We start from the raw sequence: 13,001 nt of genomic DNA, 5'->3' as shown, positions 1-13,001 counted from the left end.
ACAAAGTTTTTTGGCACCTAAACTACATCTTTCAGTATCATTTAGAGTGCCTTAACATAGATTTTTTAGGGTTAGCGCCTCATACAAACCAAATACCTTTTAAATACGGGGTACCTTTTTTTATCCAAATAACATATATGTCCATATATTTTTTACTTAAAGGTGTAGTTTGCATAAGGCAACACTCTTAAACAATTAAAGTAAGTTATGCCTCCAAACTTTGCCGTAAGATGCAATTTTGGTGTTGGAAATTTTTAAAATTTGAATTTCCAAAAAATGGTTCAAATCAAGTAAATCGATAAATGCATGAAAATCTGGAAATAGATGGTCCAGATATTGTAAGATGTACTATTTGTTGGATCTGAAATCTTTTTTTTCTCTGTATCTATCCATCATGATGTCGAGATGATTAAGTAGATATTTTCCAACATCAAAACAATATTTTTCGAAGGAATTCAGTGGTACAGTTTAAGATGTCAACCTTATATAAACGTTTTCAGTTAGATTGCAACTTTAAACAATTAAAGTAAGGTGCACATCTAAACTTTATCATAAGATGTATTTTTAGTGCCAAATTTTTTTACAATGGCCCGATAATCTATTTTTATCTCTAATTATAAATTTTAAACTCTATAAACGGTTCAAACTTCAAATCAAGCGGATCTATAAACACATGAAAATCCTAATAATGGACGGTCTAAATAATATTTTGTAAAATATATTGTTTTTGAGACTTGAAATCTTTATTTTCTCCATATTCACACATCTTGATGTCGAGATAATCAATTTGATATTTTTCGAACATCAAAACAACTTTTCTCGAGGAAATTTTGAGGTGCACCTTAATTCTATATTTTACGGTTTCAGCCTTATATACAAATTTTCCTTAATACCGTAGTCCAAAATCCGTCTCTCATGGTTCACTCACGCATTCATATTTTATACTCCTGTGGCAACATATTGTACACCTGCTCCCTTGAGCAGATGATCACAAGGGTGGCTTAAATGGCTCTCCAGTTCGCTCACGCATTCATATTTTATACTCCTGTGGCAGCATATTGAACACCTACTCCCTCAAGCAAATGATCACAAAGGTGGCTTTAATGGTTTTCCAGTACTTCCATCACTCGAACAAGGGAGCCTTCGAGGGCCTACCACTGTTTTTCCCTCTAGAAATTGGCGGGACCTTGCTTAGGGAGCAACCAAGCCTTCTCTATAGGAGGCTTGGGGAGATCTGTCGGGTTCATATCAAAACAAAAAATCTCTAAGTTTTATTTTTGCTATTTTGTTTATTTTTTTATGGAGTTTGCTCTATTTAATTTTTTTTTTTTTTTTTTTTGTGGGTTTTCATAATGGGAAATGTTTCTATGCTTTTTTTACAACATAGAAGTTCTATCCTCCCCCTACCATCCAGCCATCTAACTTTGATCAAGAGAGCCACTTACAGTTTGATCTTAGATCCAAGGTCCCAAAGTATTTTATTTTTAGTTTTTTTTAATACAAATTGTGTGAATATGAAAGTTGGTACGTGCTATCTTCTCATTGGGGCGCACCTATAAAAAATATTAATTTTTTTTTCAATCAAATACAATGACCAAAATACCCTTTAAATATGTTAGGGGTATTTTTGTAATTTTATTTTATTGAAAACATTTTTTTTTATATTTTTTGCTAGTACAAGTTGAATGGACGTCCAAAATTTGGTGTCAAAATAGTATATAGAAAGACTTGACATTATGAATGGAGCAATCTTAATCCTCCATTCAGAATGGACGGTTGGATAAGGGGGAGGATAGAACTTCTACACTCTACGGAAAACATAGAAAACTTACCCTTTCATATATACCTCATGTATGAAACCAATATGATTTTGAATATTTGATTTTGTGTTTTTTGAATTTTTCCCATTTTTCTCTACATTTGTATTTTTTTTTTATATGTTGCCCGAATTGGCTGAGCCTACTTTAACATTCGGCTGTTGGACTTAGATTAGTTGAGACCAGTCCACCAGACCAAGTTTTTAAACACTTTAAAGGAATTTAAACAAGTGTCTTAAAACCCAGACCACTCGAGTGAACCAACAATCCAGAAGTCCAATCCAAATTGGCAAATTGTTGATAAGTAGACCGATTCTCTAGTGTGAAAATGAGTCCCAAACATATATATATAAAAAGGGAAAATTTCGTATAGATCTTTAATTCATCGTATTATTTCATGATAGACTTTCATTCTATTTTTCTTTCAAGCATCATTAAAAACCCTTAAAGATTTCACCATACCCCCTCATCTCTTATCTCCCTATTTTATTTACTTTTGACTATAAAAATTAGAATCAATAAAAGAGAAAAAAAAGAGATGAAGGGGTATGGTGAAATCCTTAAAGATTTCTTTATGTTGGTTGAAAAAAAAATAGAAAGAGGGTCTATCATGATATAACATGAAGAATTCTATACGAAATTTTCCCCAAAAAAAATTTGAGAAGGAATAGAAAAAATAAAAAAAATAAAGACTGAAATATGTAGGAATCGAGCAATTCAACTAGTCCGCATCGTCTGGTTCCTAAAAGACTCGTACAATTCCCCATGGAAACGGTTGAGTCCAATGATAGTGGACCAATCAACCAAGTCAATCTACACTGACTCCCAATTTGGATAAGTAATTCTTGATCTGGATCACCAATTTTTCAATCTAAACTGACGCCCATTTTGGATAAGTAATTCCGATCTAGATCACCAATTTTTCAAACACTACATGTAAGCCAACATTTTTTTCTCCAACCACGATACTCAGCAAATGACTATGGAACTGAGATGTTCTGCCTCAAGGAAAAAAACCTTATCTGCACCCTCTGGTAATTGGTTACAGATAGAGGAGAGGAGAGGAGAGGAGAAGAGATGAGATGGTACATAACAACGCATGAAGGTATAACACGGGATTTCGTAAGAAAAAGATCAAGTGCTTAGCGGAACAATGCTGCATCTCAAGTTTAGCGAGAGTTGATATTCCCACTTATATCAAGGCTAAGAATGGGTCGAATCAGTTCCGATCCACCAAGACTGAAAACATAAAAACATGAGATGCAGAATATATCCATTCATAACAGAAATTCATCTACTTAAAATTGTAAATCAACTCCCCACATACAAAAAAACTGCCCCCCGTCCTCCTATTTTTCTAGGACAGAGTGGCGGCACTGGAGAATGCATACCCGGGCTGTGTTAGAGGAACGACTTCATCTCACTCACATAGGGCTAACAATGGGCCGGGAGGCGTGGTCCTGATCTAGGCCACAAACTGTGCCGAGGGTTGGGTTAGGCTAGGCTAGTGCTGGCTTGATTTGGCCCAGCACAACTATTTTTTTTTTGGCCCACCCCCGTTAGGCCTTGGCCATATAAGAATATGAGCCAAGCTTGGGCTGGTGTGGCCCTAAAAAAATAGCATTTGGGCGACAAATTGTGGCTTGAGGGTTTTTTTTCTTTTTTTTCATTTATTTTTGGCCTGGCCATGGGCCTATATGAACCCGAGCCAAGCTTGAGCTGGCCCATACCACCCTCCCATTTACATAACAGGAAAAAAAAAGAAGATATTATTCCTCGCTTCTGGGGCTGCCACACGTACATTCAAACACGCAACCTAAGGCGCGGTGGGGATCTCTCCCTCTCCTCTCTCTCTCTCTAAAAAGCTCGGTCCATTATGAAGATCCCGGGAATCTTCTTTTCCCAGTTCCAACTTACGTGCCTTATCACCCGGTGCCTTGGCCTCCATTACCCGCAGCGAACAAAGACCGTCAACAGTTCCCCTCCAATACGATTCTATTTCGATCACTCTCATCTCTCTCAAATCTTTGTTTATTCAAGAACTCACATTTCTTTTAGAGATTCCTCCTGAAAGACACATATATTTCCCAATTGGACTTAATTTCAGAACCCACAAATTTTTTATAGAGAGAGAATTTTTTATTCAAAACGTTATGAATGCTATAGGCTCATGTCAGTTGCTATTGGATTTGCAGAGCTCCTGGCGCTCTATCAATCAAATACCCATCTCTGCTTTTGCTTACTTGTACAATAACAATGCAAAGTTATCAGCTTCTTCCTCCCCTTCTCCTTCCTCTTCTCCGTTTAAGAGTCGTAGAGGTAGGAGGGGAATTGGGTCATCAAATGCTTTCTCTCTATCTCCTCAGACTATTCGTAAGCCGTTCGAGCGGTTCTCGGTGTCTCCTCTCACGACGTCTTCCAGGTTGGGTTCGGTGTCTGAATTGATGCTTTTCATGGAGATTGTCCCCTTGAGGATGAGGAGAGAGCTCTTGCAGCACTCTGAGATTCATCAATTGATTGAGGTGGTGATAGATCTTGGAAGAAAACCTCTTGCTCGATTCCCTTCCGGTGATTGGGTCATTTCACAACAGCCAGTCGAGCTCGAAGATCTTAAATACTCCATTTCAAAGGTAATTGAGTGTCATATTATAGCAATTCATCGCAACTCATGTTCTTATTTTTCTTATTCCTCTCTCTCTCTCTCTCTCTCTCTCTCTCTCTCTCTCTCTCTCTCAATTGCTGAGCTGTTATTGGGTTCTGTTCATAGAGTAATTTGCATTTGTATTTCTTTCAAAAATTAAATTTGTTGAGTATTGCATTCTTGTGGGATTCAGTCCAAAGCTATACAAATCGATTTAATTATTGATATCAAATTGGTTTATTTCGTAATTGATATGAATATAACAATGGCAATTCCTATAGCATAGTTATTTTTCTCAAATTGTTTTATTTGCATTTTAGGTGGGTGATTTCTCAGATGACAATCGATCTGGGATTAATAATTCACTGCATCGCATTAGTGCTATTCGAAACCGGAAAATGCAAATAATTGGGTTAACTTGTCGAGTTGGTCGGGCAATATCTGGAAGTGCAGAGATGGTCAGGGACTTGGTTGAGGATGGAGGCTCTGTCTTGGTTATTGGACAACCAGGAGTTGGAAAGACCACCTTGATAAGGTTTTCTCTTCCCCTCCAGTTTCAGTTGGACATGCAAGTTTCAATCGTCATAAAAAGAAAATTTCAGTTGGACACGCGAGTTTCAATCATCATAAAAGGAAAATTCAAATCTTTCTTCTTAAGAAAATTTATGAAATTACACGTAAGACTTAAACTGTTTTAACATCTCACTCATAGGTGTGATCTAATAAATTTCCTGGCCCATAATGATGCGTAATTTGATGGGAATATTTGAAATTTAATCAAAAGAATGATGGGCTATTTGAATCGGCCAACTGAACCCAGTGAGATGTTAAATAGTTAAACTCTTAGGTGTGATTTGGTAAATTTCCCTTGTTTTAATTATAAAAAGAAGTCATGTAATACATGTGAACATCTGTAATATCCGACAATGTTACAAGGTGGCGTTGGATTGCTTTAGTATGAAAGAGATAGAGTTGGCCTTTTCAACTATGTATAAAAAGCATTTTGTGAATGCCCTCCTTATGAACCTGTATTTCACTCCCATGTTCCTTGAAGTATGCATATCATGTTTAAATAGAATGATTCAAAGTGTGACCTCTTCTGCGTTTACGGAGATGGAGATCACCAGAACATTGCCATCACTATGTAAATAATAAATTTTGCTGTATACATCATAAAATAACCAAACATTTATTTTATCCGAGCACCGAATGCAAGTTTTATAATATCTCATTTCCTGTTGATATTTATGATTTAGGATCATTTCAGTTATCTGGTACTCTGATTCTTCACAATGTAATCTAGCAAGTACAATCATCACATGTGCTAGGTTTGATTGGTGACGCATGTTCCTTGGTATTGTTTTTGTTAATGGAACTCGTGAGTTTGTTTTTTCCACGGCTTGTTAACACTATTATATATTTGAATGTCTGTTAATCCTGATGGATGTTGTGGAAATGTAATACTGACTTTGTTGTTATGCTTAGGGAGATAGCTAGAATGTTAGCAGATGACCATAAAAGACGCGTTGTAATCATTGACACATCTAATGAGATTGGAGGTGATGGAGATATCCCTCATTCAGGAATAGGGCGTGCAAGAAGAATGCAAGTCCCCAATGTTAATATGCAGCATACTGTAGGTCTCTTATGTCTATAATATGCCAGTTGCTTTCTTTATTTAAACTTGGAAAGTGAAGAGTTCTTTTCATTTCTTTGCTGAATATTGTTTGGATTGTTGTTTGGATCCTTGATTTTAATTTTTCATGCAGGTAATGATTGAAGCAGTTGAAAATCACATGCCTGAGACAATTATCATTGATGAAATTGGGACCGAGCTTGAAGCCATGGCAGCCAGTACAATTGCACAGAGAGGTGTCCAACTGGTTGGAACAGCCCACGGGATGACAATTGAGAACATAATGAGAAATCCGTCCTTGCAAATTCTTGTTGGTGGCATTGAGGTTTGTAAAATCCTTTGTTACCATTGTACTTACAAGAATTGAAATTTGAAAGGGTTAATATTTTTTATTGTGGGCTTCCTATATTTTGTCCGTGTTATAGAATCATGCATTTTTAAGTCTTGGTCTTCAATACACACACGCACGTGCGAGTGGGCGCGCACACACAAACAGAGAGAGAGAGAGAGAGAGAGAGAGAGAGAGAGACTTAGGAATGCCTATGGATGAAATGCTACAGGATTTTGCTCATAGGCTGCCAACAATCCGGTTGAATCTAGACAGTTGGGATAGTTTATTACTATTTGAATTTTATATCTTTTTTACAAGTTGCATTGACATGAAATTTTAAGGGTGTTTGCATCCACCCTCATGCACCTAAAAAATATATATATAATAATTCTCAAGAAATAAATTGACTAAAATATCCCTTCAACAATTACAAAGTATTTTGGTCGTTTTATTTTTTTGAATTATTTTCTTTTATTTTTTTAGGTGCGTCCAAGTGAGATGCACTCACATTTCAGCTCAATCCGGTTTAAATAATGGGTGAAATATTATAGTGTTTTGAGCAAGCTTTTAGAAGTTTTGGGTTCACCTTGATGTGCATATCCTTTTCTCCTTTTTTCAATAAAATGTTTTTGCCTTTATAATGATGATGATGGTTTTTGCCTTATATACCAATAAGGCAAAAATATGTTCTGAAACATGTCAATGTTGGTCCTTAATCAACACAATGTTTTTTTTATTCTCTTTTGATAATATAATCGGTCTAATTTATGGTCATATATGGTGCCATTACAACAGCACTAGCAACACTTATCTTGCTCTTATTTTTGCACTATATACCACCTCAGTTCATGTTTAGCAAGGGTCATGCATTGACCTCAATTGGATCTTGTGCACCAGTACTTCACAGAGTTATGCAAGCATGCCAAAATCAATAGTATTCTTACATTTCTTACTCCTTGTTAAATTATTTAATATTTATACATTTTGTTCTCCTTGTTAAATTCTTTAATAGTTATACATTTTTTTCTCCTTGTTAAATTATTTAATATTTTCCACTAAGAATAATGCATTTGCAAATATTCATGATCAGAATGGAGATTATTCATTCCTAATAAGTTATTCATTTGCAGAGTGTCACTCTTGGTGATGATGAAGCAAAGAAGAGGAAGGTTCAGAAGACAATACTTGAGAGAAAAGGCCCCTCTACCTTCTTATCCGCTGTTGAGATGATATCCCGAACTGAATGCCGGGTTCATCATAGATTAGATGCAACTGTAGATGCAATCCTTGCAGGTAGTCTGGATCCATGTTTATGACAAATGAAACGATAGATTTTAGTTTAATTCTACAATGTAGGGACCCCAAAAGGGACTATATTGATCTTGTATAGTGTTTTGTTAAATTTTGTCACTGTTTAACCTCACTGGATTATATTGTTTACCGTTTTTACAAGAAGGTCACAGTTACCCCTGGTTATTAGGGGTGTGTCATTCTCTATACTTAGTTCGAGAAAAAAAAAAAATTTAACATTGAGCACAGTGAACAGGACACTCCCAGCAGCTTGATTTCAATGGCTAGGGTTGATTGTGATTTTCTTGGTTGAAAGGTAAATGATTTAATTTTATACTGGTTTTAAACTCATAAGCTATACATTTTACAAACAGGCAAATCTCCTTTATTTGAAGTGCGTCGTATGTCTCCTAAAGTTGATGGGCCCATTAATTCCCCAGTGATTTCTAAGGATCCAGATACAAGTCACTATGAAAGATATGCTTTTGCTTCTGATGAAGATGATAGTGATACTCAAGATTCCACAGAATATGCTGGGCAAAGCAATAAAGGTAGCATAAGTGCATATGAAAGGGATAGTGGTGCACCTGTACGCCTTTATACATGCAAGGTAAATGCTGCAAAGTAGAGGAAAGTTTTTACAAGGGGAATGCTTTCATGAAATCAAATTGACTGAACCTTCCCGACCAGTGAGATTTTGAGTCACTTTTGCTCTCTCTCTCTCTCTCTCTCTCTCTCTCTCTCTCTCTCTCTCTCTCTCTCTCTGTGCGCTGTGTGGGGGTGGGAGGTTTGAAACTTTGAGTTCTCTCAGTAACCCATATAGTCGTTAAATAAAAGTCTTGCTTTGATATTACTGGTTATACTATTTGATTTTGGAAATGATTATGGCTTAGATCCTAGAAGCTGACCTGTTGCAAGTAATTAAATTTATGGGGCTGGACCATGCAATCGACATAACTGATGACATTGGGACAGCTAATGCAATTCTTGCATTGAAGTCTGAGTTAAAGCAGAATCCATGGATTAGAGGTGTTGCTAAATTTCATCAGTTACCAATATTTGTTATTAAGGTACTTGGATGATACCAAATCACTGCTTTCATTTGGACTTCAGGTGTTACTTTAAGAAAAATATTGGTGTTTTTGGGCATTAATCATAAGAAGTAATTTAATTGTCGTACCATAGGCAAATACTATGGCACAGATGGTGAAGGCAATTCGCATGATTCTCGGGATGGACACATTTGGAACTGTTTCTCGATGGTCATTCAAGCAACCAAAGAGGGACATAGAAATTGCAGATGACGCACCTCAAAGAAAACCTTCACTGGAAGAGATTGATGCCTTGGAGGTGCACGCCCACCCTCATATGTTCTCTTTTTTACTATGTTCTTTCATTTTTCAGTTGTTTATTTGTGCTCTATGATATTTGGATACTTCAACATTGGCTCCTGGGTATTCTAAAAACATGTATAAAATCACAAAAAGGCTCATATCATCGGCGGCCACAGAAATTCCAATAATCATAGTTTATGATTGATATTAGGGGCTGAGTGACTGATCTCCTTAAGATCTTTTCATTTGAGCCAGTTAACGCCCCATGTTCTGGTTATCATCATAACAAGAACCGGACAAATAATAATTCCCTCCCCTGTTCTCATTGTTCAAAACACAAATCGACTTCCCCTTTTATCTCCATTTATTAATTGTCATCAACTACACCGATATTTCGCTGTCCATATACCCAACTTGTAATATCCTTAGTTATCCACTTGTTATCTTCTTCTGTGTCAACTGAAAGAGAAACAGTAAACCCCCAGCAGTTCTAGTTGCTATCCTTTTGTAACTTCTTTTGTATTTATTATTTATTTTGACTGAAATTTCTGAGTACTTGAAAATCTCACTGTAAGATCATGGAATGACAAAATGTGCATCTTTTTGCTGGAATTTTGGATGTAGCAATTTGTATTCATATTTCAAGTTATATTTTTGTTGTTGAAGAATCGACTTATTTGTTTTTAATATGACAACCCGTCCCTCAACTTTACCCTTTTGATCCATTATTTATTTCCCACACTGTTCCTTTACAGTAGTCTTTCTTTTCGTCCTTCATTTCTTGTCGGTTTGTTATTATTCCTTGATTGCAAAGTTTTGCTGATGAAATCTTAGTTTTTCTTCTCATTAGGAGGTCAGACTGGCTATTGAGTACATTGTCATTCCTGGAGGAGAGCCAGTAGAGCTCCTTCCTAGATGCTCTAAAATAATTGCCCGCCAATTGGCGCTTGTGGAAAGCTATCAGCTTGCTGCTGAGAGGTCAGGCACGGAGCTCAACTCAAGGCTTCAGATTCTTCCCATGAAGATTGATAGGAAGAACAATGCCCCTCATAAAAACCCTGGTCTTGGTTTGAAACAAGGTGCGGAAGAGTCAATGTTAGATTGGAATTCAATAAGCAGTGGAGGTGGCGGAACAAGTGTTGCCAGGCTTCCTCTCTTGCCTGAATGGTAAGGCTGAACAATGTTGGTTGTCACTCTTGAATGATGCACCCCGTGTAATGTACACTATGTAAATTATGATGCCATGTTGTAATATCATTTATTACTCTTCTCTCTCTCTTGTGCCTGTGTTCCCGCCCATTTCGCGCTACCTAATTTCTTCTTTAGTGCAAGAATATGCAACTTCCCTTTCCAAAATTTCCTCTTTGTGGAGATTTCTGAAACGAAAAGATAACATTTGGTTCTTGTCCCGAGAGTTCTGCACAATATACAGGAATTGAGGTTTTTTTTTTTTTTAATGAAAACAATAACACTTATCCGATTCGTAGACCGATTTCAGCATGCCCATTTTCATGGTAGTCATATTATTTAGCGACCCCAAATACTCGGAATAAATTTTGTAATGCTAAAGAGAAAAATATCAGCTATTTCCTCTTAAAAGCCATAATATTCGTAGAAATAGGTTGTTATGTACTTTAATACTGCCTGCCCTGAAACACAAATGAAAGAGTGCTCGAAAATCTGTTATTAAGAGCCATCACAGGTAAGACGCTTTCAACAAAAATCAGACCATAAATGGAAGTGGGGTTTAACAGTTTATAAGTAAGGCCTGCTTATGGTAATCCACATGAGCATGGGTTAAAGTTGGTCATGAGAGTTATCACCGTCCAGTCAGCTGGATGGAGGATAAAGGATCCCATGTCCGACAAAAAAAGAAAAAACAAAAGAAGCTTCCCACTAAAAGAGGAAAAAAAAGAAAAGAATAAGGTCCGTTTGGATACTTGGAAATATATTACGGGCGTAATACGTTACATGCAAATGAATTGTAATTATTTGGACAGTATTTAGATGCAACATGGGAAATACATTGCTACTGTTTGCCATTTCTCTAGAAGAAATATGAGAAATGCATTACCATCTGAATATTAAAATATGAATATTTTTGGCTAACATGATTAGACTTTGGTTTCAACCTGATAGGTCATTGGAATAATATGATTAAAATAACATGATTTTATTATGATAAACTTTATTTTTATTTAATTTTTATAGAAATCTTTCAAATGTCTCTTTATATGTAATTTCAAATAATAAATAAATTCATAATACCAAAATCAAAATCTTGATGGTATAAGTTAAAAAATGAAAAGAAATTTGATTAGTAAACTATAACGTTTGGTAATTGGAGTAGAAAAATTTGAAGCATTGGAGGAGACTAAATATGTATCTTATTTCAATTGAGCTTTTACTAATATCTTATGAGGATTATGTTAGGAGAAATTTTTTATTATGATTGTATTGTGTAATTTGTCATCAATTACTCATTATTATTTTTATTATTTATGTTTTTATACAACAACTGATGGTGGGCTACAACCCAAATTGGGGATAGAGGGATGTAGAAAATTTTTATATTATGATTGCAGTTAGAGGGATGGAGAAAGTTTTTATATTATGATTCTAGTAGAAAATTGTCTCATATCAAGTTCTACAATTGTTTAAATCAATTTAGAGTTCACCTTACTTTCACTTACCAATTATTAAAAAAAAATGTTTTATATGAGAGTCAGATGAGGGCTTTTAAATCAATTTAGAGTTCACCTTACTTTCACTTACCAATTATTAAAAAAAATTGTTTTATATGAGAGTCAGATGAGGGCTACAACTCAAATTGGGATAGAGGGATGTTTAAATTTTATAAGGCAGAGAGATACACGTGAAACATTTCCAAGATTACTAGTATCGTAATAGATCACCCCTCACCGAGCCTAATAGATTTAGTAATTTTTTGAGAAATCTCGGACAAGGGTTATGTCTGTCCATTTCCTTACTATTAAAGTGTACCCAAACAATGTAAATGTCATATTTCCTTGTAATATATTGCCATGTAATAAATTTCCATATATCCATACATTTGCCTCTCCACGAGGCATAAACTATCCATTTAAAGATGGATGTAATTGACATTCCCTTTAAAAGAAAGGTAAAATCAATGGCCCAAATTTTTATTTTTAAAAAAATGTCATTTTTAGTTTTTTAATTCTTCTTTTTCATGCTAGGGATTGTATATTCTATAAAAATCAAGTCAAAAATTGTCTCAAAAATATATTTTTTTGTTGAGAAAGTCTAAAAAATAGATTATTAAGGGGCCTGCATTTCTTCATATGAGTTAGGGGATTCCTTAAATATTAACCATGGTATCAAGCTCAATTTGAAAATTATTGTTAAAAAAGGGAAAAGAATTGTATTATCGATTGGCAGAGCTTCACAGAGCATCACAAAGTGCTAAGACAATAAAAAATGTATATATAATTCCTAACACCTAAAAGATAGCATTCGAATATGAGACCCTACTCACACGAACTATTTCAAATATATTAGTTTAATTTATAAATAAAATGTATACAATAAGATCATTTAACTTTTGTATAAGGAGGTTAGAAATTTTTTTATCCCTTAGATTTGAAATTGGAAGGCTAATAATATTTCATTTATCATTCTCAAGTTAGGAAAAAAAAAATTGAATGTTTTTTTAAACCCTAAGCTGTCCGAGTTGAAAATTGATGGCTAGGATTAGTTATGACCTCCTTGTTCTATAGATAAAACATCTTATAATATCTAATAGTATACAATCCTTGTTTGAAAATGTTATTTAACTTTATGAGTTTATTGTTTTTCAATTCTAAATTTCCTTTGAAAATAATATCTATCTATTTATCTATCTATTTTGAAAATAATATCTATCTATTTATCTATCTATCTCTACATACAGGGGAAAATAAGTAGGACGTGA

The 13,001-nt window shown here is 35.0% G+C and overlaps 1 protein-coding gene across 1 annotated transcript; it reads left to right on the top strand.

Annotated features, from left to right (window-relative positions):
• Window positions 1-3,411: 3,411 nt before the first annotated feature.
• On the top strand, window positions 3,412-10,325 carry SPD1 (P-loop containing nucleoside triphosphate hydrolases superfamily protein). The gene is made up of 9 exons (XM_006838651.4): window positions 3,412-4,447; window positions 4,779-4,993; window positions 5,944-6,094; window positions 6,228-6,419; window positions 7,556-7,718; window positions 8,090-8,325; window positions 8,609-8,785; window positions 8,901-9,065; window positions 9,900-10,325. Exons 1-9 carry the CDS (start codon window positions 3,971-3,973, stop codon window positions 10,218-10,220), a joined length of 2,097 nt encoding a protein of 698 aa, XP_006838714.1. The 5' UTR covers window positions 3,412-3,970; the 3' UTR covers window positions 10,221-10,325.
• Window positions 10,326-13,001: the final 2,676 nt, after the last annotated feature.

The sequence above is a fragment of the Amborella trichopoda genome, chromosome 3 (genome assembly GCF_054954075.1).
Source record: "Amborella trichopoda isolate Santa Cruz 75 chromosome 3, AtrichopodaSantaCruz75HAP2 v2.0, whole genome shotgun sequence".
Lineage (NCBI taxonomy): Eukaryota > Viridiplantae > Streptophyta > Magnoliopsida > Amborellales > Amborellaceae > Amborella > Amborella trichopoda.
The sequence above is the reverse complement of the archived record's forward strand: the minus strand, read 5'-3'. Positions and strand labels throughout refer to the sequence as shown.

Coding starts and splice junctions, on each gene's coding strand:
- SPD1 (XM_006838651.4), top strand. CDS start 3,971: ATGAATGCTATAGGCTCATGTCAGTTGCTATTGGATTTGCAGAGCTCC. Junction 4,448..4,778: donor TTAAATACTCCATTTCAAAG/GTAATTGAGTGT, acceptor TTTGCATTTTAG/GTGGGTGATTTCTCAGATGA. Junction 6,095..6,227: donor ATGTTAATATGCAGCATACT/GTAGGTCTCTTA, acceptor TTTTTCATGCAG/GTAATGATTGAAGCAGTTGA.